The sequence below is a fragment of the Lipotes vexillifer genome, unplaced genomic scaffold (assembly GCF_000442215.2).
Source record: "Lipotes vexillifer unplaced genomic scaffold, Lipotes_vexillifer_v1.1 scaffold1544, whole genome shotgun sequence".
Taxonomy (NCBI): Eukaryota; Metazoa; Chordata; class Mammalia; order Artiodactyla; family Lipotidae; genus Lipotes; species Lipotes vexillifer.
This window is the reverse complement of record NW_006791108.1, coordinates 373577-399041: the sequence shown is the minus strand read 5'-3', so window position 1 is coordinate 399041 and position 25465 is coordinate 373577. Positions and strand designations below refer to the sequence as shown.

The 25465-nt window shown below is 41.1% G+C and overlaps 1 protein-coding gene across 1 annotated transcript in view; it reads left to right on the top strand.

Annotated features, from left to right (window-relative positions):
- LOC103081973 (histone-arginine methyltransferase CARM1-like) overlaps positions 1-9083 on the top strand; it is a 167804-nt gene extending 158721 nt beyond the window's left edge. Inside the window, exon 12 of the mRNA XM_007464199.1 lies at positions 8990-9083. Coding sequence (XP_007464261.1) covers positions 8990-9083 — 94 coding nt within the window. The remainder of the gene's footprint in view (positions 1-8989) is intronic.
- The last annotated feature ends 16382 nt before the right edge of the window (positions 9084-25465 follow it).

Below are 25465 nucleotides of genomic sequence, written 5' to 3'. Positions count from 1 at the left end.
AGCAGGAAACTGCTTCACCTTGGACTTCAGCGAAGACAGAACCTCTCACGAGGTATGGATTTGGACAGCTGTAGCAGAAAGAATTCTAGGGGGAAACTGTTGTGCACACTTAGATGCAGTGAAGGAACAAATCTGAACTTTTCACTGACACACTGAGCCGTGGCAGGACATGAAGCTCTTTTTTCCTTCCATTAGGGAGATAGGACTTGATAAGGGGAAAAGAAGAGGAGTGGGTTGTAAAAAGTGAGTATAAAGTGGCAACATTACCATATTTAGTATCTGAAAAAGAGCCCTGCTGAAGACCCTGCAGCAAGAACGTACTGATTGTTCTTCCGAATCACAGCAGGAACCATCCAGTTTTTAGTTGCGACCAATCTGACTCTGTGCATCCACAGACACACACATTTGAAAATACTTCCGAGTGCTCAATTTATGCTTTAAGTTCTACATTAATTACTTCAAGTATTGTTAATAAGGTGTCTTCTATTTCGTGAAATGTGTTGGTGTGTCTCTCCCTGACTTGTTTGCCAGGCTGCTCTGTCAGCCTTTCTACGAAGCCAGCAAAGGTTGCCCCCTCCTGAGGAGCTCACTGTTTCAATGTCTAGTTCTCAAGTCTGCCTTCAGGTATCACAAATGCTGTGAACTACTGGATGTGGGTATCATGGAAGAGACATTTTAAAACAAACAAAAAGTTCCAAGTCAGATGAGTTGAAATGAAATAGAATCAAAGGACATTTTTTAAAATATATGGCTATGGAGGGGTGGAGTCAAGACAGCCTACTAGGAGGACGCGGAGTTCGCATCTCCTCACAAGTTGGGCACCTACCAGGCACCAGTGGGGGACCACGGACACCTAACGGGACAGGAGGAACCCCCAGCGACTGGGTAGGATGTGGGGCGTGGGGGGGAGTGAAGGGGGAGGAGAAGTGGAGGCAGGACAGGACTGGCGCCCCTGAGGGGCGGCTGGGGGAGGGGAAGGGATCCCACGCCCCAAGGGGGAAATTGGGGAACCATTGGGAGGGCAGAGGATCAAAATGGAGTGTGGCCAGTTTTCCCCTGCCCACTTGGGTCCCCAGGAACTTGCTGACATCCTGTGCCTGATCCTCTGCCCACCCAGGTCCCCTCCAGCCCTGCAGGTCCTGAGGGAGTGGGAGGGAAGGAAGGGGGAGCAGAAGTAAAGGCTGGACTATGGGACTGGCATCCCTGAGGGGTAGCTGGGGGAAGGGAGGATTTCTACACCCAGCGGGACCCACCCATGGTTAGGGGTCCAGCGGGGACAGGGGAGGCCGTGGGGGAGACAGGGGGAGGTGCATGGAGGAATGGAAGGGAACACGACCAGTGCTTTCCCTGCCCACTTAGGCACTGGGGAGCCTGTTGGGGTCCTAGGCCTAACCCTCTGCCCTCAGAGTCTCCCTCCTGCTCTGCAGAACACAGGCCCCGCCCCTACACCCCACCCAGGGCCCCACCTCTACACTCAGAGACCCCCTCTGAGACCCCTACCAATGCGCTGGGCTTAAACCCCACCCACACACCCTCACACAGGGCCCTACCTCCGAACTCCAGAACTCCACATTCCAGAGGCCCTCCTCTCCACGTGCTGCTTCTCCCCTTCCACATAGGTCCTAAGCAAAGGGCCCGCCCCGTGCTTGAACATCACCTCGCCTAGGTCCTGCCCCACCCTAAACCCCACCCCCGCCTAAACTCTGCCCCCATAGGCAAGGATTTTTTTTTTCCTCTTTTAGATTGGGGTTCTGTTTTACCTTGATTCATTGTTGTTGATTGTTTTATTTTTCCTAATCTTCTCTTTTTCTCATTTTATTCTTTATACGTTGTTATTCTCTCCTTTTGGCTTGTCCCACCCCCCTCCCCTTTTTTATTCTTTGTTCTGGTTTTATTTTACCTTCTTGCAGTTGTTTCAATTATAGTTTTATTTTTCCTAGTATATTTTTTATCTTTCTGAATTTATTTTGTTTTTTATTCTTTGATAATGTACTGCTCCTTTTTTTCTTTCTTTCTTTCCTTTTTTTTTTTTTTTACCACGCTACGAAACTTGTGGGATCTTGGTTCCCAGGCCAAAGGTCAGGCCTGAGCTCCTGTGGTGGGAGCTCTGAGTCCAAACCACTGGACTAACAGAGAACCTCAGACACCATGGAATATCTATCAGAGTGAAGGCACCCAACGGTCCTCATCTCAGCACCAAGACCCGGCTGTATCCAAAGCCTGCAAATTCCAGTGCTGGATGTCTTAGGCCAAACAAGCAGTAAGACAGGAATATAGCACCACCCATCAAAAAAAAACAAAAAATGACCAAAAAAATATATTACAGATGAAGAAGCAAGGTAAAAACCTACAAGACCAAATAAATGAAGACGAAATGGGCAACCTACCTGAAAAATAATTCAGAGTAAAGACGATCCAAAATTCAGAAATAGAATGGAGAAAATACAAGAAATATTTAACAAGGATCTAGAAGAAGTAAAGAGCAAACAGTGATAAACAACACAATTACTGAAATTAAAAATACTCTAGAAGGAATCAATAACAGAATAACTGAGGCAGAAGAATGGGTAAGTGAGCTGTAAGATAAAATGGTGGAAGTAACTGCCAGGGTGAAGAATAAAGAAAACTAAATGAAAAGAATTGAGGACAGTCACAGAGGCCTTGGCACAACATTAAACGCACCAACATTCGAATTATATGAGTCCCAGAAGAAGAAGAGAAAAAGAAAGGGTCTGAGAAAATATTTGAAGAGATTATAGTTGAAAACTTCCCTAATGTGGGAAAGGAAATAGTCAAGTCCAGGAAGCACAGAGAGTCTTATACGGGATAAGCCCAAAGAGAAACATGCAGAGACACATATTAATCAAACTATCAAAAATTAAATAGAAAAAATATTAAAAGTAGCAAGGGAAAAGCCACAAATAATATATAAGGGAATCCGCATAAGGTTAACAGCTGATTTTTCAGCAGAAACTCTGCAAGCCAGAAGGGAGTGGCAGGACATATTTAAAGTGATGAAAGGGAAAAGCCTACAACCAAGATTACTCTACCCAGCAAGGATCTCATTCAGATTTGATGAGAAGTTAAAACCTTTACAGACAAGCAAAAGCTGAGAGAGTTCAGCACCACCAAACCAGCTTTACAACAAATGCTAAAGGAACTTTTCTAGGCAGGAAACACAAGAGAAGGAAAAGGCCTACAAAAACAAACTCAGAACAATCAAGAAAATGGTAATAGGAGCATACATATCTACAATTACCTTAAATGTAAATGGATTAAATGCCCCAACCAAAAGGCATAGACTGGCTGAATGGATACAAAAACAAGACCTGTACATATGCTGTCTACAATAGACCCACTTCAGACCTAGGGACACATACAGACTGAAAGTGAGGGGATAGAAAAAGATATTTGATGCAAATGGAAATCAAAAGAAAGCTGGAGTAACAATTCTCATATCAGACAAAATAGACTTTAAAGACTATTACAAGAGGCAAAGAAGGACACTACAGAATGAGCAAGGGATCAATCCAACAACAAGATATAACAATTGTAAATATTTATGCACCCTACACAGGAGCACCTCATTACATAAGGCAAATGGCTAATAGCCATAAAAGGGGAAATCGACAGTAACACAATCATAGTAGGGGACTTTAACACCCCACTTTCACCAATGGGCAGATCATCCAAAATGAAAATAAATAAGGAAACACAAGCTTTAAACGGTACATTAAACAAGATGGACTTAGTTGGTATCTATAGGACATTCCATCCAAAAACAACAGAATACACTTTCTTCTCAAGTGCTCATAGAACATTCTCCAGGTTAGACCATATCCTGGGTCACAAATGAAGCTTTGGTTAATTTAAGAAAATTGAAATCATATCAGGTATCTTTCCTGACCACAGTGCTATGAAACTAGATATCAATTACAGGAAAAAATCTGTAAAAAATACAAACACATGGAGGCTAAACAGTACGCTACTAAATAACTGAGAGATCACTGAAGAAATCAAAGAGGAAGTCAAAAAATACCTAGAAACAAATGACAATGAAAACACGACAGCCCTAAACTATGGGATGCAGCAAAAGCAGTTCTAAGAGGGAGGTTTATAGCAATAGGATCCTACCTTAAGAAACGAGAAACATCTCAAACAAACAACCTAACCTTAAACCTAAAGCAATTAGTGAAAGTAGAACAAAAAAAAAAAACCCCACAAAGTTAGCAGAAGGAAAGAAATCATAAAGATCGGATCAGACTAAATGAAAAAGAAATGAAGGAAACAATAGCAAAGATCAATAAAACTAAAAGCTGGTTCTTTGAGAAGATTAAAAAAACCTGATAAACCATTAGCGAGATTCATCAAGGAAAAAAGGGAGAAGACTCAACAGAATTAGAAATGAAAAAAGAGAAGTAACAACTGACACTGCAGAAATACAAAGGATCATGAGAGATTACTACAAGTGACTCTATGCCAATAAAATGGACAATCTGGAAGAAATGGACAAATTCTTAGAAAAGCAAAACCTTATGAGACTGATCCAGGAAGAAAGAGAAAATATGAACAGACCAATCACAAGCATTGAAATTGAAACTGTGATTAAAAATCTTCCAACAAACAAAAGCCCAGGACCAGATGTCTTCGCAGGCAAAATCTGTCAAACATTTAGAGAAGAGGTAACATCTATCCTCTCAAACTCTTCCAAAATATAGCAGAGGAAGGAACACTCCCCAACTCATTCTACAAAGTTACCATCACCCTGATGACAAAACCAGACAAAGATATCACAAAAAAAGAAAACTACAGGCCAATATCACTGTTGAACATAGATGCATAAATCCTCAACAAAATACTAGCAAACAGAATCCAACCGCACATTAAAAGGATCGTACACCGTGATCAAGTGGGGTTTATCCCAGGAATGCAAGGATTCTTCACGATATGCAAATCAATCATTGTGATACACCATATTAACAACTTCAAGGATAAATACCATATGATCATCTCAGTAGATGCAGAAAAAGCTTTTGACAAAATTCAACACCTATTTATGACAAAAACTCTCCAGAAAGTAGGCATAGAGGGAACCTACCTCAACATAATGAAGGCCATATATGACAAACCCATAGCCAACATCGTTCTCAGTGGTGAAAACTGAAACCATTTCCTCTAAGATCAGGAACAAGACAAGGTTGCCCACTCTCACCACTGTTATTCAACATAGTTATGGAAGTTTTAGCTACAGCGTTCAGACAAGAAAAAGAAAGAAAAGGAATCGAAATTGGAAAAGAAGAAGTAAAACTGTCACTGTTTGCAGGTGACATGATACTATACATAGGCAATCCTAAAGATGCTACCAGAAAACTACCAGAGCTAATCAATGAATATGGTAGAGTAGCAGGATATAAAATAAATGCACAGAAATCTCTTCCATTCCTATACACTAATGATGAAAAAATCTGAAAAAGAAATTAAGGAAACACTCCCACTCACCATTGAAACAAAAAGAATAAAATACCTAGGAATAAACCTACCTAAGGAGACAAAAGACCTATATGCAGAAAAGTATAAGACACCAATGAAACAAATTAAAGATGATACAAACAGATGGAGAGATATACCATGTTCTTGGATTGGAAGAATCAACATTGTGAAAATGACTATACAAAGCAATCTACAGATTCAGTGCAATCCCTATCAAACTACCAGTGGCATTTTTCACAGAACTAGAACAAAATATTTCACAATTTATATGGAAACACAAAAGGCCCTGAATAGCCAAAGCAATCTTGAGAAAGAAAAATGGAGCTGGAGGAATCAGGCTCCTGGGCTTCAGACTATACAACAAAGCTACAGTATTCAAGACAGTATGGTACTGGCACAAAAACAGAAATATAGATGAATGGAACAGGATAGAAAGCCCAGAAATAAACCTACACACATATGGTCACCTTATCTTTGATAAAGGAGGCGAGAATATACAATGGAGAAAAGACAGCCTCTTCAATAAGTTGTGCTGGGAAAACTGGACAGCTACATGTAAAAGAATGAAATTAGAACACTTCCTAACACCATACACAGTAATAACCTCAAAATGGATTAAAGACCTAAATGTAAGGCCAGACACTAGAAAACTCAGAGGAAAACATAATCAGAACACTGTATGACATATCTCACAGCAAGATCCTTTTTGACCCACCTCTTAGAGTAATGGATATAGAAACAAAAGTAAACAAATGAGACCTAATGAAACTTCAAAGCTTTTGCACAGCAAAGGAAACCATAAACAAGATGAAAAGTCAACCCTCAGAATGGGAGAAAATATTTGCAAATGAAGCAACTGACAAAGGATTAATCTCCAAAATATACAAGCAGCTCGTGCAGCTCAGTATCAAAAAAACAACCCAATCCAAAAAATGGGCAGAAGACCTAAACAGACATTCGTCCAAAGAAGATATACAGATTGCCAACAAACACGTGAAAGGATGCTCAACATCAGTAATCATTAGAGAAATGCAAATCAAAACTACAGTGAGGTATCACCTCACACCCGTCAGAATGGCCATCACCCAAAAATCTACAAACAATAAATGCTGGAGAGGGTGTGGAGAAAAGAGGACCCTCTTGCACTGTTGGTGGGAATGTAAATTCATACAGCCACTCTGAAGAACATTATGGAGGTTACTTTAAAAACTAAAAGTAGAACTACCATATGACCCAGCAATCCCACTGCTGGCCATATACCCTGAGAAAACCATAATTCAAAGAGAGTCATGTACCACAATGTTCATTGCAGCACTATTTACAATAGCCAGCACATGGAAGCAACCTAAGTGTCCATCGACAATGAATGGATAAAGAAGATGTGGCACATATGTACAATGGAATATTACTCAGTCATAAAAAAACGATATTGAGTTATTTGTAGTGACACAGATGGACCTAGAGATTGTCATACAGAGTGAAGTAAGTCAGAAAGAGAAAAACCAATACTGTATGCTAACACATACATATGGTATCTAAAAAAAATCTGATGAATCTGGGGACAGTACAGGAATAAAGACGCAGACCTAGAGAATGGACTTGAGGACGTGGGGAGGGGGGAAGGTAAGCTGGGATGAAGTGAGAGAGTGGCATGGACATACATACACTACCAAATGTAAAATAGATAGCTAGTGGGAAGCAGCCACATAGCACCGGGAGATCAGCTCAGTGCTTTGTGTCCACCTAAAGGGGTGGGATAGGGAGGGTGGGAGGGAGATGCAAGAGGGAGGGGATATGGGGATATACATATGCATATAGCTGATTCACTTTGTAATACAGCAGAAACTAACACAACATTGTAAAGCAATTATACTCCAATTAAGATGTTTAAAAATATAAAAATAAAAAGCCCAAAGAAATGAGTGCTTAAAATATATATATATATGGCTATGTCTTCCTCTTATTTTGTTTGTCCTCAATAAAATCTAGACCTTGAGTTACTGGTTTCACAGAATGTGACCTTATATTTAAACCTACCCAGGCCACTATTGGGAATGATAGGGAGGGATTTATATCACTCGCTAATTTCTGGAATTTAAAAAAGAAGCCTAGTTATCAAGGAAATTCAAATTAAAATAATAATATTTTAATCCCAAACATTTAAATATTAAGAATTGGAAAAAATATAATGAAATTAGTAGTTTTATGCTTTGTAGGTGAGGAGGTAATTTGGTACACTTTCTGGAAGATATTTTAGCAGTAGGTCTTGAGAGCCTTAAATATGTTTTGTATGCTTTAGCCTGGTGAGTCTACCTCTAGGAATTTATCCCAAGAAATATAATCCTAGGTAGTACATAAAGATGTATTACAGGAATGTCTTTTGCAGAGAATTTCTGTCATAAAACCAGATTTTTGTTACCATAAGTAATAATATATTATTATAAAAACATAAATATTTAACAATGAGAAATTGCTAAATGAATTGTGCTATACCCACATAATGGTATTGAAAAATACATTGTTGAGAATTATAGGATAAATGCTAACGTTAAATAAAATAAGGAGATAAGAAGGACTATTTAAGCATGATTTTGCTAAAATTTTATATTTATAAATATAGAGAGGGAAAATTACATAGAAGGGAAATATTCTACAATATGCTAGTTGAAGGAATCCTTGTCTAGTGACATTATGGATTATTCTATTTCTATTTTTCCTTATTTTTCTACAGTGAGTATGTCACCCTTTTATAACCAAAAGAAACACGTATATGCTTGAGAATGACTAATAAAAATCCCACAAACATAGCCCCTTCAGATTAGTCATCAAGGATATAGCATATTACTTGTTATTATTAGCCACTTCTCACTGTAATTGCTTGAGCCTTCGTCTGGTGTCTCTTAAAATCAATCACATTTGTTGGCTGTTTTACGTCAGTTTGAGATTTTAGCTTAGCCAGTTCTTGCATGATTAAGATTGTTTTGCTACATCAGTGGTGACCCACAAAGGGTCTCTGTTACTTAAAGCCATTTCTGCCATTGATATTGATAAAACTTTTTTTTTAAGTACTTTAATCAACCAGAAATACCATTACCTTTGTAATATTTAAACCAAGAAATTATAGCTATCAGACTCTTGTAATAAACAGTTTGCAAGCAAACAAGCCTTCAGTTACCTCTACCAATATTAATCATATACAAATAAACAGATACAGAAATGTATAAGATGCCAAACACATGCTCTTAAAACCCGCATGAAGTAGGTATGCATAGATGATGCCCAGGACTTCCCTGGTGGTCCAGTGGTTAAGACTCCACGCTTCCACTGCAGGGGGCATGAATGGGTTTAATCCCTGGTCAGCAAACGAGGATCCCACATGCCACATGGTGCACCCAAAAAAGTAGAAAAAAAAGGAAAAAAGAAGATGCCCTAAATATATGTGACTGGCTAACACCAGCCTTGTGAGTTGATATGTTGGTTTTCTTTTTCTGCCTTACAGACAGAGCTATGACATTCAGATCGTGGCGCTGGTAAACCAGACAGGCTTCAGGTCTGGGAACACCCTCGATTTAAAGAATCCTTTCTTTAGGTAAGAAATGCCCTCATCCATTTCACACCTATGTATATAGGATCTCAATTGACCATATGACTAGGTAAAGAGGTTTAGAATAATTCCATCTTTCCTAAGAGGAGAAAAAGCATCTATTCTTCTCTAAGGAGACTTGGATCCCGGTATGGAGTTGAGTGTTTTATGTTCCATTACATAGAATTCAATATAGAACAATCTCATCCTGATACAGCGCAGGAGAGTCCTACAAAGTGAATTCTCCTTACAGCTGAGCTCTAAAGAGCTGTGTGACCTCAGGTAAAGTCACTTTCCTTCTGGCATTCAGTTTTCTCACCTGCAAAATGTAGAGTTAAAGATGACCTTCTTTGCCCTTCATTCGCTATGGGATGATTTTACATAGCAGTTATTCCAATACACCTAAAACACGAGTCCATTTAAAGTAAATTTTTTTAGATGTTTTTTGAGAGCATGTACGTCAGGACATAATTTTCTTTGGCAGCTGTACAGATTTTGTCTGATATGAAGAACTTGCCACAGTGGGTCGGATACAACAGATGTTTCTGGAAAATCTCCCCATTTGTATAGCTATTCAATATGAGCCAATTAAATATACACACATGAAATCAACCACACAAAACCACTGGACACTGTCACTCTTGACTTTCTTAATAGAAAGTGACTTTTCTCTCATATTTTAATGTCTCCCCAAGGCTTTAATTCAAAGCATCATGTCTGTATAGTATTAAAAAGCTTAAAGAAAAGAGGAAACTCAGGAAACCACACCAAGAATTCTTTGGCCAAGATGGGAAAATGAAATGTTGACCTTGAAGCAGGGGAGGCAAGGCTGTAATTGTATATGTTGTATGTAGGCTATCGCACATGGTGTGACTCTTTGAAACCTATTGCCAGTTAGGGATATGGATCTGTCTCGAATTCCAAGGGAAGAGAGAAGTCCTCGCCCCCATCCCCTTGCACGATCCTGCCATGTTAAGCAAAGGGCACAGGTTTTGGCCTTGGAGAGAACAGGCTGACTACTTACCAGTACTATTGAACCTGCCTAGCCCTCAGTTTTCTCATCTGTAAGATGGGATAAACAGCATACCTCACCAGGCGATTGCAAGGATCTATAACATGTCCAAGTACGTAGTAGTTCACATAACTGGTGCTCAATAAATGCCACTTTGTTTTCTTCCTGTTCTCAGCTCACCAGCTCTCTCTCTGAGTAAATAGATGTTGACTTGTAGTTCATTCCAAACAGAATCATTTGGGCTTTGGAAAAGAAAATGAATTCTTATAGGGTTTCAGAAAACCCACTTTTGAATGAAAGAACCACATAAGCTAGTAACTCTGAGTCCCCCTTCCACTTCATCGCACAAGACCAAGGTTTGAACCAGAAAACCACGGAGAGAGGGCCCGGGCCTTGGCCATCCCCTGCTTCGCACGAAGACGTAAACACAGTAGCCACAGGTCAAAGTGAGAGTGTCAAAGGTCTGCTGATGCCTAAGATGGCTACAGCCCTGTCAAACAGATGGACAGTGGAGCAAGGGGCAGATACCTTTCCTTTTCCCCTTTTCCCTCACTCAGCAGCAAGTCTGATTCATGTATTTAATTAAGCAAATGAGGTGCTTGAAAATGTTAACTTCCCTGGGGAATCACAGATCTTGACTATATTTCTTCACCATCCCTTCCTGATGTCTAGGCCTCAGTATCCTCAGTGGAGATGTGGGCTAACTGACAGAATTTTTGACAAGTACTTGGTATGTAGTAGGTGCTTAGTTAAATGTTCAGCAGTGTTAATACCCTTCTCCTCCTCCCCCACATGCAACTCCAGTTTGCTATTGCAGCATCCGAGAAGCAGCAGCCCAAGGGAGAGAGAGAGAGAGAGAGAGAGAGAGAGAGAGAGAGAGAGAGAGAGTGTGTGTGTGTGTGTGTGTGTGTGTGTGTGTGTGTGTGTGTGTGTGTGTGTTGAATGTGTGTATTTGGGAGAATTAAAATAAATGGCATTACCCAGAGGAACAATTGGTAATACAGCCTCAGAATAACTTTCTCTCCATTTGCTTTTTATTCCGCCCATTTTTAGGGCACAGTAGGCCCTACTGACACACAAAAGCAGAAGATTCATTTTGGGGTTTTGGCAGATCCCCAATACCGTCTGGCCACCAGTGACATGCTAAAAACATGTCAAGATCAACAAATTAATTGCTGAACACATGAGCATCCACCATTACACATAATGTGAAAGTTTCTCTTTCTCTTTGGGCAGGGTCGGGGGCACTTTTATTTTGACTATTAATTATTTTAAAGTAATTTGAAAATAAAAGAAGAGCTAACAGCTGTTCCTAAAAGTGAGCAAAGGCACAAAACTACTCCATCAGGGAGGGAAAGTTCTCCGGTAACCTAGTAGATTTTCCAAGAACTGTGAGACTAGTCCTTCATCATTAGGGTCCCACACAGTCTGTCCCAGGACCTGGCTGGGCCACTCACTGTGCTGGGCTGTGGAAATGGCGGCTGTGACCAGGGCAGGTGCAGCCCCTGCCTCCATGAAGGTCTCATCGTAGTGGGAGGGAAGTGGGCATTAAATAGTTATCTGCATAATTAATTATATCATCAAAACTGCAATAAGTGACACGAAGGAGAAGTAGAGGGCACCAAGAGAGTGTTAATCCATAAAACCACCACCACGGGTGCCCCAAACCCAGAAACAGCTGAAGCTGCTTCAGAGCACCAGGAGAGAGAGCTCTGAGGCACTGTTGCGAAGTCCCACTAAGGAAAGCTGGGACCCAGAGTTTCCTATAGAAACTTGAGACCTTAATCAAGTTTGCTCACTTCGGAGAAGCCTCCCAAGCCCGCAGGCTGGCTGAGATGCCCCTCGCACATCACTCAAAGAGCCCTTTGCAAATACCACTTTTAGGGCACCTGGATGGCTCTGTCTCAATTATTATTTTATTTGTCTGCAGCGCCACATACCTTGAACACAAGATTTTGCCTAGTGCCGTTTATAATGCAGTGTAATACAGTATCTAGCACATTAGGTGCTAAACACTTGATGAATAAGTGAATGAATGTGGCCCCATGGAGCTCCTGATGGCTCCTGAAAGAACTGTGACCAAGATGCCATGGCCCAAAGAGCATTTCATCTTCCATGCTCACACCGCAAGCCAAGCCTCTGTTCTACTCATGGCTTCTCACAAAACAATTTGATCCTTCTTTCCCCAAAATACTAAGTTCCCTTGATTTCCTCAAGTTAAATATTGGTTTCCTTTGTGCTTTTTTTCAACCAGTTTATTAAGCAATTATTGTATGCCAGGCACTCTTCTCAGTGCTGGGGTATAAAAGAGAATGAGATAGGTACAAACTCCCTGGTCTCATGGTTTGATGTCTCCCAACAGACATCAGGAAAGTAAGCAAATAAATAAGATAATTTCGGATAGTGGTAACCTCTGAAAAAGATAAACAGAGTAATGTCTACCTGATTTCAAGAATTACAAGAAAGCTCCAGTAATCACGGCAGTGCAGTACTGATGAATGGATGGCATGTAGATGAATGGAAAGAAATAGAGATCAGAAACGGACCCAAACGTATATGTCGATCGATTTTCAACAAAGTTTCAAAGGCAACTCAATGGAGAAGTGATAGTCTTTCAAAAGTGGTGCTGGAATGATTGGATGTCAGTGCCATTTAAAAAGAAATAGAGATCAGAAACGGACCCAAACGTATATGTCGATCGATTTTCAACAAAGTTTCAAAGGCAACTCAATGGAGAAGTGATAGTCTTTCAAAAGTGGTGCTGGAATGATTGGATGTCAGTATGCCATTTAAAAAAAAAAAAAAAACAAACTTCCTCCCATATCTCACACCATCTCTAAAAATTAACTCAGAAGGGATCAAAAGGGATCATAGATTAAAATGTAAAGCATAGAAGAAAATTTTTGTGACCTTGGATTAGACAGTAATTTCATAGATACGGCACCAGAAACAATTCATGAAAAGAAAAAAATGATAAACTGTCCTTTATCGAAATTAAAAATGAATGAAAAGTCACAAACTGGGTGAAAATATTTGGAAATCATATATCTGGAAAAAAAACCAGTATCCAGAATATAAAAAGAAGGTGTGATGCAATATTCTCAAAAATAATAAGAAAAATATTAAGAAAATAATGATTTTTTTAAAGAGCAAAAGATTTGAACAGATACTTTATCCAAGAAGGTATAATAGCAAATAAGCACATGAAAAGATGGTCAACATCATTAGTCCTTAGGGAAAATGCACATTATAACCATAATGACATATCATTACACACCTATTACAACGACTAAAATAAAAATCCTGACAATACCAAGTGCTGAGGAATACGTGGAGCTCCTGGAACTCTCATTCATTGCCGGTGGGAATACAAAATGGTACAGCCACTTTGGAAAACAGTTGAATAGCTTCTTCTGTCATTAAAAATTCACTTACCATGTCACCCAGCAATCCCACTCCTGGGTGTTTACACAAGCGAAATGAAAACTATATTTGAATGTTTATTGTATCTTTATTTATAATCACAAAAAATTGGAAATAGATGGAATGTCTTTCAAATGGAGAATGAATAACATCCATACAATGGAATAATTTTCAGCAGTCAAAAGAAATGTAGTAGTGATACATGTAGTAATACAGCTGAATCTCAACTACATTATGCTAAGTGAAAAAAAGCCAGACCTAAAAGGCTACATACTATGTGACTCCATTTCTATGACATTCTGGCAAAGGGAACACTGTAGATACAGGAAACAGATCAGAGCTGGGGTTGGGAGAGGGTTGACTATAAAGGGGGTATGGGAACATGGTGCAGGGCGATGGAATTTTTCTAGATCTTGATTGTAATCGTGGCAGTATGTCTTTATGTGTTTGTCAAAACTTGCAGACCTGGACACTAAAAAGGGTGAACTTTATCTAGAAAAATACTTTAATTATATAAAAACTTACAAGAATGAAAAAGGGATAGAAGAAAGCAAATGAACAGAGTGATGTGCTGGACAGTGGCAAGGCCAGGGATCGGGGGGTGGGTGTTATTTACGTGGGGTGATCTTCTAGGCCTCTCCAAAGAGGTAGCCGCAGACTGAAGACATAAATGTCAGGAAGGAACCAGCCTGGGCAGACATGCCCGCAGAGCCTTCTACAGGAGAGCAGGAAGGGCAAAGCCCTGAGGCAAAACGAGCCTATTGAATAGCAAGAAAAGAGAGAAATAAGCTGGTGCTTAGTCTTTGCTGTAAACCTATTAAAAAAAAAGCAGAAGTCTTTCAGTGAACAAAAATCTGGATCATCGTCTCAGATCTGAATTTAGGCTATGCATAATCAAACTCACTAAATATAGTGGGTAAATACAGATCTAAGGCTGCCCATAAAAACTCCAGGAAACAGCATGGAGCAGGAAGAAGGAAGTAGGAGGGGGCAGGGAGGGAAGGAGGGGATGTGAACATACAACCGGCTTGCCTGTAGCTTTGGATCTGGTGGAATTTAATTACTCAGTGTCACAGAATCACCTTCTCTGTTTTAGGTTTGCTTAGAAGATAGTGAGAAGCCAAGCCATAAGTAAATGAAGGCCTGAGAAGTCCCTTGGCATGCAAGTTAATCCTTCATGTTCACGTGCGTTCTAAATTTTACAAGGATGTTTAGGTTTATTTAAATTCCTTTTTTCCACCTTAACTTTAAAATGTGCATCCTTATTTTACTGACAAATCTATTTCTTGGTGCTTCTTTACCTGGACTGGTCCTTAACAGCTTTCTGCATGTAGCCGAAGAATGATTTTCTTTTCTGTGTTTTGTTTTTTTTTTTATAGTAAAGCCAACAGCGTTGCTTTAATTTTTGAAGTATTTAAAAAAGAAATTGAACAAAATCCTACCTCATGTTTATAACGTATGCGTATGTATGACATGACATTAGAGCATGTGAGGGGTGATCTATTTGCAATTTTAATCTGTTCTTGCAAATATTTTCAGTAAATAATAGCTAGTGCCTAGCTCAGCGATGTGTTAAAGAATTTTTGCTTTATTCAGGTCATGGAATAATATGATGTCAGGAACGTTCCTCATTGGCAATATTTGATGACTCTGTGTGTAGTTAAGAAAATAAAGATGGAACCTTTGTCAGTCCTCTTAGGTTTACAATAAAAATGTACAGTGTGTGACACCAGTGAGGCCTCTCCTTTACGTTAAGACATTTGTTGTATGTCACACTTCAAATGGTGGTGAAAGATGATCTTTCTAAAGAGCGGGTTTTCCCCTGGCTTAACAACCCTTATAAAAATGGGTGTCACGTCAGCACCACAGTCTAATGAAGCCCAAGAGGCAACCTGCTCACTCTGTGGGGGAACCTGGGATAAAGAGCAGTTACATATTCTCATCAGTCAGCCGGTCACCCACAGCCGTCAGCTTTCCACTCCGGTGCTTTCACTCCTTCTGGCAGCTCAGTTTGAAATAGCCTTCTCCTTCTATCCATTCCACAGTCCTACTCCCAAGGCTGCAAGGCTTCCTCGCAACTCACCCTCCCCAGCGTGCCTCTCTAAAAGTACCCTTTCCTATCTTTACGGTGTCTCCCTTTTTGAACGAACCCTTTCATGCAGCATTTTATCACTTCCTACCATAAACACACACATCTTTCTCTTCTATTAACTGGTTCTTTGTGGGTTGGATCAGAGAGAGATTCACTTTTTAATTTTCCACAATGCCTAACAGTACACCCAGTGCATGGAAGGTGCTCAATAAATGGACATTGGTAAAATCTATCCTGTAAATCTATCCTGAAGTTAAGAGTAATTAGAATAATGGAATCGGGCCTGACAGTGTTCTTTTTCTTTTTAATCAATATTTTTTTATTGAAGTATAGTTGGTTTACGGTGTTGTGTTAATTTCTGCTGTACAGCAGAGTGATTCAGTTATACATATATATACATTTAAAAATATTTTTTCCATTATGGGTTATCGTAGGATAGTGAATGTAGTTCTCTGTGCTATACAGTAGGACCTTTTTGTTTATCCATCCCCTATATAATAGCTTACATCTGCTGACCCCAATCTCCCACTCCATCCCTCCCCCAACCCCCTCCCCCTTGGCAACCACAAGTCTGTTCTCTATGTCCATGATTCTGTTTCTGTTTCATAGATAGGTTCATTTGTGTCATATTTTAGATTTCACATATTACTGATTTCATATGGTATTTGTCTTTCTCTTTCTGACTTCACTTAGTATGATAATCTCTAGTTGCATCCATGTTGCTGCAGATGGCATTATTTCGTTGTTTTTTATGGCTGAGTAGTATTCCATTGTATATATGTAATACCACATCTTCTTTATCCATTCATCTATCAGTGGACATGTAGGTTTTTTCCATGTCTTGGCTATTGTGAATAGTGCTGCTATGAACACAGGGGTGCATATATCTTTATGAATTATAGTTTTGTCTGGATATATGCCCAGGAGTGGGATTGCTGGATCATATGGTAGTTCTATTTTTAGTTCTTTAAGGAACCTCCATTCTGTTCCCCATAGTGCCTGTACCAACTTACGTTCCCACCAACAGTGTAAGAAGGTTCCCTTTTCTTCACACCCTCTCCAGCATTTGTTATTTGTAGACTTTTTAATGATGGCCATTCTGACCAGTGTGAGGTGGTACCTCCTTGTAGTTTTGATTTACATTTCTCTAATAATTAGCAATGTTGAACATCTTTTTGTGTGCTTTTTGGCCATCTGTATGTCTTCTTTGGAGAAATGTCTATTTAGGTCTTCTGTCCACTTCTTGATTGGGTTGTTTTTGTTGTTGTTACTGTCGAGTTATATGAGCTGTTTGTATATTCTGGAAACTAAGCCCTTGTTGGTCACATCATTTGCAAATATTTTCTCCCATTTGGTAGCTCATCTTTTCATTTTGTTTATGGCTTCCTTTGCTGTGCAAAAGCTTGTAAGTTTGATTAGGTCCATTTGTTTATTTTTGTTTGTATTTCTATTGCCTTGGGAGACTGACCTAAGAAAACATTGGTACAATTTATGAGGCCTGACAGTGTTCTAATTGCTTTTCAAGAAACTGTAAACCCTGGATTACAGAAACACAATGTGGCTGCTGCCACTGCCTCCACCCACACCCAGGGCAGACATTCATAATCAATCCCCATACTCTTTTCCACCGAACCCTGATGTGACCTCACAGTCCTTCTCAGCCTGACGCCCTAGGAAGCCATTATCAATCTATAGATGTGGACACAAGAGATGAAACCCATGATTTTTAATGATTCAAAACATTGATGTTATTTCCCAATCTTTGAACAGTCCTGAAAATCTATAATATTATGAATTTATAATTTGTGCTGAAGCACAAATTTGATAACAGATACCTGCTGCAAGCGTGGATGATAGGGAGGGTCTTTTTGTCAATAACTCAGAGGCTGTATCTCCATGTCATCAATAACTATCCCAAGGTATTCCTTAAAAATTGTTTGTCATCATCTTCACCCTATTTTTAGAAATTTAAGTAATAAGCTCTTAGTGTTACTAAACAAATGATGTAGAGTAGAGCTTACTTGAATGGAGGAATCTAGTAACTTTACTACTTATTCCAGTCCTATATCTTATAGAACTACTAAGAATCAAAGGGAATTACTTATTAAGTGTTAATTTACTATGTTTTATGGGGAAATTACATTACCATATTACTTGCAAATTTGAAAGTGACCTCAAAGCATGTCCCCTGTGAATATCAAGAGTAGATTCTGAATTTAGGGAAACCTTGGAAACCTCAGTCTTTCATGAAGCCATCACATCATAATTAAGACAAGGCCAGAGTCCTGGGGAGTCATGGCAAGTTGGTCAGGAGCTGATGTCAGGAGCTGCTCTGAGGTAGCCCGCATCTCAGGAAGTGCAACCAGGACAACTGTGGGACTTAGAGGTCGCACAGGCTGAGGAGCTCCAGGACATACACCAGGCACTTGCTGTAGAGGTTAAATTGTGCCTTGGACTGCGAGTAAAATGAGGCGCTGACTGAAAATAAATAGTAACTTTATCATATCACAGAACAAAAAGTCCAGAGGTAGAGTGGACTCCAGGATTGGTGACTCAGTGACTTGGTGTTTTCATCAAGGACTGAGGTTCTTCCCTCCTTTGGCTCTGCCATCCTCCCTCATGGGTCAGCCCCCTTAAGAGGCACAGGGAGACCATGAAAGTTACAGGAGTCACATCTACACACACCGATGTCCAGAGTCATAAGAAGAGGCTGTCACTTCTGGTGTCGCCTCTTAAAGATATACTGGTTATATCACTTATATAACACTTATTATGTACCAGGCACTCTTCTAAGCACTTTACAAACACAAACTAATTGTGATCCTTACACCCTGTAGGTATGTATTATTGTTAACCCCATTGAACAGATGAGGAAATGGAAACAGAAAGGTTGAGTAATTTTCCCGATGACACACAGCTGGTAAGTGGTGGTGCCAGGATTGTAAACCAGGCAGTCCACTCCAGAGTCTGTGCTCTTAACCACAAAGCTCTCCGTACCTCAAAAGAGCCTTTCAGGAGCAACCCACAGACTTGCCTTCATGCTTCCGTGGCCAGACGTGAGTCACATGCCCACCTCTAAACCAGTGAGTGACAAGAGACATGGGATTACTACAGAGGGGCTAAACTGAACAAGATTTATCTCTGAGCTGGAGATGGACTCAGCCTGAAAAACAGTAGGGTTCCATTCCCCAAGAAGGGGAATGGACATAAGGCAAGGAACCACTGTCACCTGCTTATGAGGGGCTGCCTGCAAACAGTCCAGCTGCACTAGTAATTCCATTGCCTCTGCACTTATAAGGTAAGATGGTGTATTATACCGTAGTCATCCACACACGTATGTCTCTCTCTTCCCACTTGCTTGCAAGCACTCAGAAGATAGGAACAAATCTCACAAATCTGCATATTCCCCACAGGGCCTGGCATAGGGCCTGGCTCATAGAAAGTGTTCAAGAAACGTTTGTTCATTATAATTGAATTTTCATTCTCAAGTCTACTTAATTGGAGAGGTCAGCAGTTGGCCATGCTCAAGGCAGGCCGATAATGCATTTTCACATTGATCTAGCAATCAAATAAATTCTGAGAAACTTCCCTTGCCATGCAAAATAGCATGAAATCACACATTAACATAGGTCAATACAAAAGCCTAAACTTATTAAATTGTTAGTGTCTTGCACTCAGCACCCTTGGAAGTAACATTAATGTCATATTTTATTGTGACTTGACAGTTCCACTATATTTAACGAAACACATCAGAGCGCCATAGACAGAGCAGGCTTCATAATTTGTACCACTCAGTGCAAAAAAAAGATGCAGAGACCCAGCTTGGGTAGATGAGTCCGTCTCCCCTTTCATGAGCTTATTGTTCCAAACCACGGTGGACAGGTGACCCCACAAGAGACTGTGACTTCCCAGTACTGAAATTGAGAGTGGGTGCGAGGGCCCCACGGATTTGCAGACTGAGCTCAGTCCCTGAGCAGGAACTAGCATTTCTCTTCCCCACCTCTGGAAACAGCTGGACACATGCCTGATTCCAGCTCTACCTGTGCCGTGCACCCCCCTGGGGGCAGAGTGTAACAGTAGAACTCAGGCCACCCTGCCTGGTTGCTACTGTAGTCAAAGGGGCAGGGACAGGGAGGGAGAAGCCAGGCAGAGCCTGGGGCTTGGTGGATGGATCCCAGAGAGGCAGTCGGAAGGCGGGACCCCCTGTGAGCCAAAGCTACCAGCCCCGGGCGTGTGCTCTGTAGTCCCAGCACACTCCACTGACAAAACACAGATTCAAAGATAAAAGTATTAAGGATCTCGGGACAGCAACTACAGAGCGTTAAACCATAGGACCCTGTGCAACTGCACTTATCACACGCCCTGGCCCCAGAGGTGAGCTGTAGTGCCTTACTCAAATGTGAATATCCATCTATGGAGAAGAGAGACGCCATTTCAAGTCGTGCTGTTATACAAAAGCTGGTTGAATGCATGAGCTTATCTCAGGGGATGGGGAAGAAATTAGACAATGAAGAGAGTAACTGCTCTCTGTACAAGTGTTCATCCCGGGTTCCATTCAGTGGCTCCTCTCCTGATGTATGCCATGGTGACTTTGGACTTTACCCTGTAGACAGGGAACCAGGAACCATTCCACGTTTTTTAAGTGGAGGAGTGACATAATCAGATTTGTCTCAAGCATGGGTTTCTTTGGGGGCAGTGTGGAGGAGGAATTCAGCTGACCCTAGGCAGGCAAATCAACCAAGTTCTACATCAGTTATTACTGAAAGTAATATAATAGCACCATGGTTACAGGTGAGGGCTCTTTAGTTAGAGTATAGCTGGATTCAAATCCTGGTTCTGTCACTTACTAGATGTATAAACTTGAGCCAGTCACCTGCCTTCTCTGAGATCCAATTTCCTTATCTGCAATAGGGTTCTTGGGAGGGTTGATGCAGTGATATACATAAAGCATTTAACACAGTGCCTGCATCATTAAATATAGCTACTAGCATATTTTATTGCCATAGGAAATAGATTCTTATTGGTTTCTCTTCCCAGCTCCATGTTGATACCCTTTCTAAAACTTCAGTGCTTCCATTTATAAGAGGAAAAGGGGCACATGCCTGACCACCCCCATCTGCCACTCTCTCTCCCCTCTGGAACCTATAATTCCTTGGGGCAGAAGGAGTGACTGTTACTTCCCCTGCTTTATAACCGTATTTCTCTACCTTAGGATAGCAGTCTCAAGACCTAGCTGTCCAGTGTGGAGTAGCATCTTATCTACTTACAGAAGGAACTCTTGTCTGGGTCTCTTTTATATGAAAGGAATTTAGAAAACTCCACTTTCTGTTCGTAACCTAATTTTAAACATATTGTGTCTAAAGAAGTCATCTCATTCATTTACTCATTCCTTCATTCATTCACTCTCTTGCCCTGAATCAAAAAGTCTATGTAAAAGATGAACTAAAGGGTGATGAGTTAAGGAAGAAATAAAAATATATTAGTTTAATATTTGCAGTATATTGTTTCCATTAAAAACAAAATCCATCAGTGTTATATTAATATGTGAAGTAATATGGAAATCCCATTTATCTGTAACTCACCAGAAGAGAGATCATTTGGGGGACACAACAAAAGCAGTTATACCTCAGGAGCCCCAGAGGCGACTGGCACTGTTTCCCAGGTATTAGGAAATACCTAGAAATTAGAATGAAAGAATGTGTTTATCAAAACAAAAACTCCAGGGCCATGTTCTTTCAAAAATGGACAAGTTAAACATCACGAGCTTTAGCATTGGGCACGCTAGGTTTGCATGTGCGTGGAGACTGGCAATTTTAGGTTTTGCAATTTGGCAAAACCTGTGGGCAATTGGAATTGCCTTGCCAGGCCCCCTGAGTGATGCTACAAATGAGGAGCAGGTGTGTTGACCTCCTTGGCCCTGATGGTCAGTTAGAGAAGTCGGTGCTGGGCTAGGGCAGGAAATGGAGATGCAAGTGGTCTCTGGGTGCTACTCCTCAAACTTTAGTGTGCATGTGAGTCTCCTGGAGAGCTTGTTAAGATGCAGAATCTGATTCAATAGATCATGGACCACGCTTTGAGTAGTGAGGGAGCGTACTCCAGTGGGTGGCTCTGTGCCAAGGTAGCTTTTGCTCCTGGTCCTGTTCTCACCTGGTGCTTCAGTATTTGTACATTTCTATGTTGTGCATCAAACTGGTAACTGGGTCTCTTTCCTTCTTACTCAGTTGTTAACAAATATCTGCAGAGGACTTACTATTGCAGAGATAATGGCAATTTGAAGGTTTGAAGCAGAGGGTTGATGGGACGGGATTTATCCCATGTACTGGTTCACTTTGGCTGCTTTTGATAAACAGTATGTGGGCAAGAATGGAAACAGGGAAATCAGTTAGGAAGCTGTTTCCGTAGAACAAATGAGTGTTGAGTTAGGGCAAGGTTTTTAGTGGTGAAGATGCTGAGAGGTGACCAGATTTAGGATCTCTTTTGGAGACGGTAGTAACAGAACTTGCCAATAGATTGGCCGTCAGTAGGAGAGGAAAGGAAGAATCAAGGTCAACTCCCAGGTTTTTGGTCTGAGCGACAAAGGGCTACTTACTGAGATGGAGAAGACGAGGGGAGGGGCAGGTTTGGGAGGAGAAATCAAGGGTTGTGTTGTGGGCATGTTGGGGTTGAGATGGCCGCTTGTGTCAGAGAGTTGAGAGCAGGCAGTTAGATGTGTGCATCTGGAACTCAGGGGGAGCCCAGTCTGGAGGAAGGGGCGGGAGAGCCACAGAGCATGCAGGTGGGAATTAAAGCACAGGCCTGGATGAGGTCCCCTGGGAGACAGCGTAGCGAAGAGAAGAGAGCCCAGATCAGAGAACTCTAACACTGAAAAGTTGGAGAGAGTAGCAAGGGTCTGCCAGAGAGTCTGAGCAGTTTGCCCAGTAGAGTAGGAGGAACGAGCGACAGAACAAAAGAAGAAATTGCTTCAAGGACGAGGGGTGAACAATTTGTGTCAAATGTGGCTATGAGGTCAAATATGATATGGGAACAGACTTAGCCCTTCGGACAAATAACATGGAAGTTACCAATGGCCATGATAAGAGCCATTTCAGGGGTGAAGAGTGAAGGGGAGGGATGACAAAGTGGGCAAAGTGTATCTAGACAGCTCTTCCCAGGAGTCACGGCGTGAAGAATAGCGGAGACCTGGAGTGAGAGCTGGGTGCCTCTGTCTGAATCTCTGCCTTGACAGCATGTATATAGCACCTCATTTTCTCCACCTCCGGTTGGACTTGGGCCACAGCTTGGTCTTTATAGACTACATGTAGGCTGAAGTCTTTTCCTGAATCTTAGCCCCACATCTGGCAATGTACAACTGTCTGCCCGACGACCCTGAAGACACGTTTCTGGCCACTAGAGTCTCCGTTTAAAGTAAGAGTAAACCATGTACCCAGGAGAGACGTGGACAAAAAGAGAAGGAAAGAGGTAAGTCTTTTCTTTCTATTTTTAATTGAAATATAGTTATTTACAATGTTGTGTTAGTTTCTGGTGTACAGCAAAGTCATTCAGTTATACATACATACATATTCTTCATATTCTTTCCCATTATTTTTTATTACAGGATATTGAATATAGTTCCCTGTGCTATACAGTAGGACCTTGTTGTTTGTCTAGCTTATATATAGTATTTTGTATCTGCTAATCCCAAACTCCTAATTTACCCCTCCCCCACCCCCTTTCCCCTTTGGTAACCATAAGCTTGTTTTCTATGTCGGTGAGTCTGTTTCTGTTTCATAGATAGGTTTATTTGTCTTATACTTTAGATTCCACACATAAGTGATAGCATATGGTATTTGTCTTTCTCTAAGTAAGTATTTTCCATACAAAACCAGAAAAGTTCTATGTAGTTGATGGCAGTCAGTGACGATGCTGGGTCTTCAGAAAGCATGACCATCAAAACGATGACGGTTGAAGGTAAGAGGTCAGAGACCTCCCATCGTCAGCAATTATAAGCAAGGTGACAGACGCTCACAGTGCTAGGAATTATTTAAATTTAATTTTTGAATTGTCAGTACATTCACATGGTTCAAAGTTCATGAAGTAAAAAGAATGTACAGTGGAGTCTCCATCTGAGCCCTGTCCCCAGCCTTCCAGTTCCCATCCCCTAAGTCAACTAAGGTTGTAAGTTTCTTGTCCATGCTTCAGTACACACATGCAAATACACATGCATTGTTCCCTCTCTCCACCTTTTGGCAAAAGTGGTATTATAGCCAACATACGATTCTGCATCTACAAAGACAGGAATTTGGCAACTTGGAGAGAAGCGGATTTTTGCAGCTTCACCTAACGAACACCTAACACCTAACACCTAAAATGTCTTTTAGGAAAGCAATTTTCTATTAGGTAGTAGGTACGAAAAATGGAGTCTAGGTTGAGATCTCATGTGTCTGGGAGCATCTGTTGAATGGGGTGGACCTGTGAGGAGGTAGAAGGTACCTGGGAGAACAAGGTAGGAAATGTGACGTTTGTGCCTAAGAATTCTCATACAAGTTCCCAGGTCTGTCATGGAACCTTGCCATCACTGATGTGTTTGCTCGCCATCACCCCATCCCTTTCAGAGCTCTGGGAAGGCTCTGCCCTCCTGCCAGCACACCCGCAGGGGTCCTTGGCTGGATACCTCTGAAGTCAGTCACCTACGAAGATCACCTCCTGTTCTCTGTCAAAATTGGCCTTGTATCGCAGTGCCTCCGTCTTGGCTGGCCATCCTTGCAGTGCCTCCATCAGGATTTATCGTGTGACCAGGTCCCCGTGCTCCTGGTTTAATGTCCCACCACCAGCTGCATATCTGAGCCCCTCTCCTAGCAGGGTGGGTGTGCCTCTTGAATGTGAATCAATTCTAATATTTAAAAAAACAGGACCCAGTTTTTTAAATTACCATCTGACATGCCAAGTGAAGTGAAGCTTATTTTCAAATGATTCCCAGCTGTCATAATAGCATTGTGTCTGGATGGCTCAGTCATCACAGAAGAAAGGAGGGCGATTTTATTTCAAGTTTAACCTGATAACAGGAATTATGATTGGGAATCAACTTGAGATATTTAGAGCAGCTACTTAGAATCACATCAATTAACATTTGTCCATTGCTTTGCTGTTGATAAAGCACTCTTATGTACACTGCCATCGTATATGTTAGGGAGTGATGGTGGCTCCAAGGATAGAACAAAACTGAAGTATTTTACTGCCTAAGCTTAGAAATGGTGAGGAAACAGACAGGTTCTTTCAAACGGAGACCACAGAGCTAAGCACAAAAGAATAAGCATTACCAGCACCAAACCCAGAGAGACCGAGATGAAAACATTGTCAATTCAAGACAGATACATTGTGGGAGAAGAGTCAAGCCAAACTGAGCTCCTGTAACAAAGTGTCAGGACGGAGGGCTGGCAGACAACTGTTTGGCCAAAGTAGGTTGCTTGTTCTTTTATTTATCGCATAGGTAATACATAGCTTTGTATTAAAATATCACAACTTCGGATAAACCCGAAAGAAAGTGGCGGTATCTCTTAGGCTTCTCTGTCTAGCCTCTCTTATGGCCACATTCTTGGAAACATTTGCCTGAATTTCATCTCCACTGAGACCCCCACTTTGCTGCTGCTTTTCCTTGCTTCCCTGTAACGTCTTTACCAACCTGCTGTCTCCTGCAGTGGTTTGGGAATCAACATTTTCCTAGCTGTTGATGACTCAGGAATGGACTGAAATTGATGATAACCGCATGTCCTGGAGGGTTGGCACTCATAGTTATCATTTGTCTCAGAAGCTGAAATGCGCACTCTATCCATGTAAAGTGTGAGAGAATTCATCTTGATGAATGCCGCGCATGATTCGCCACATCTGG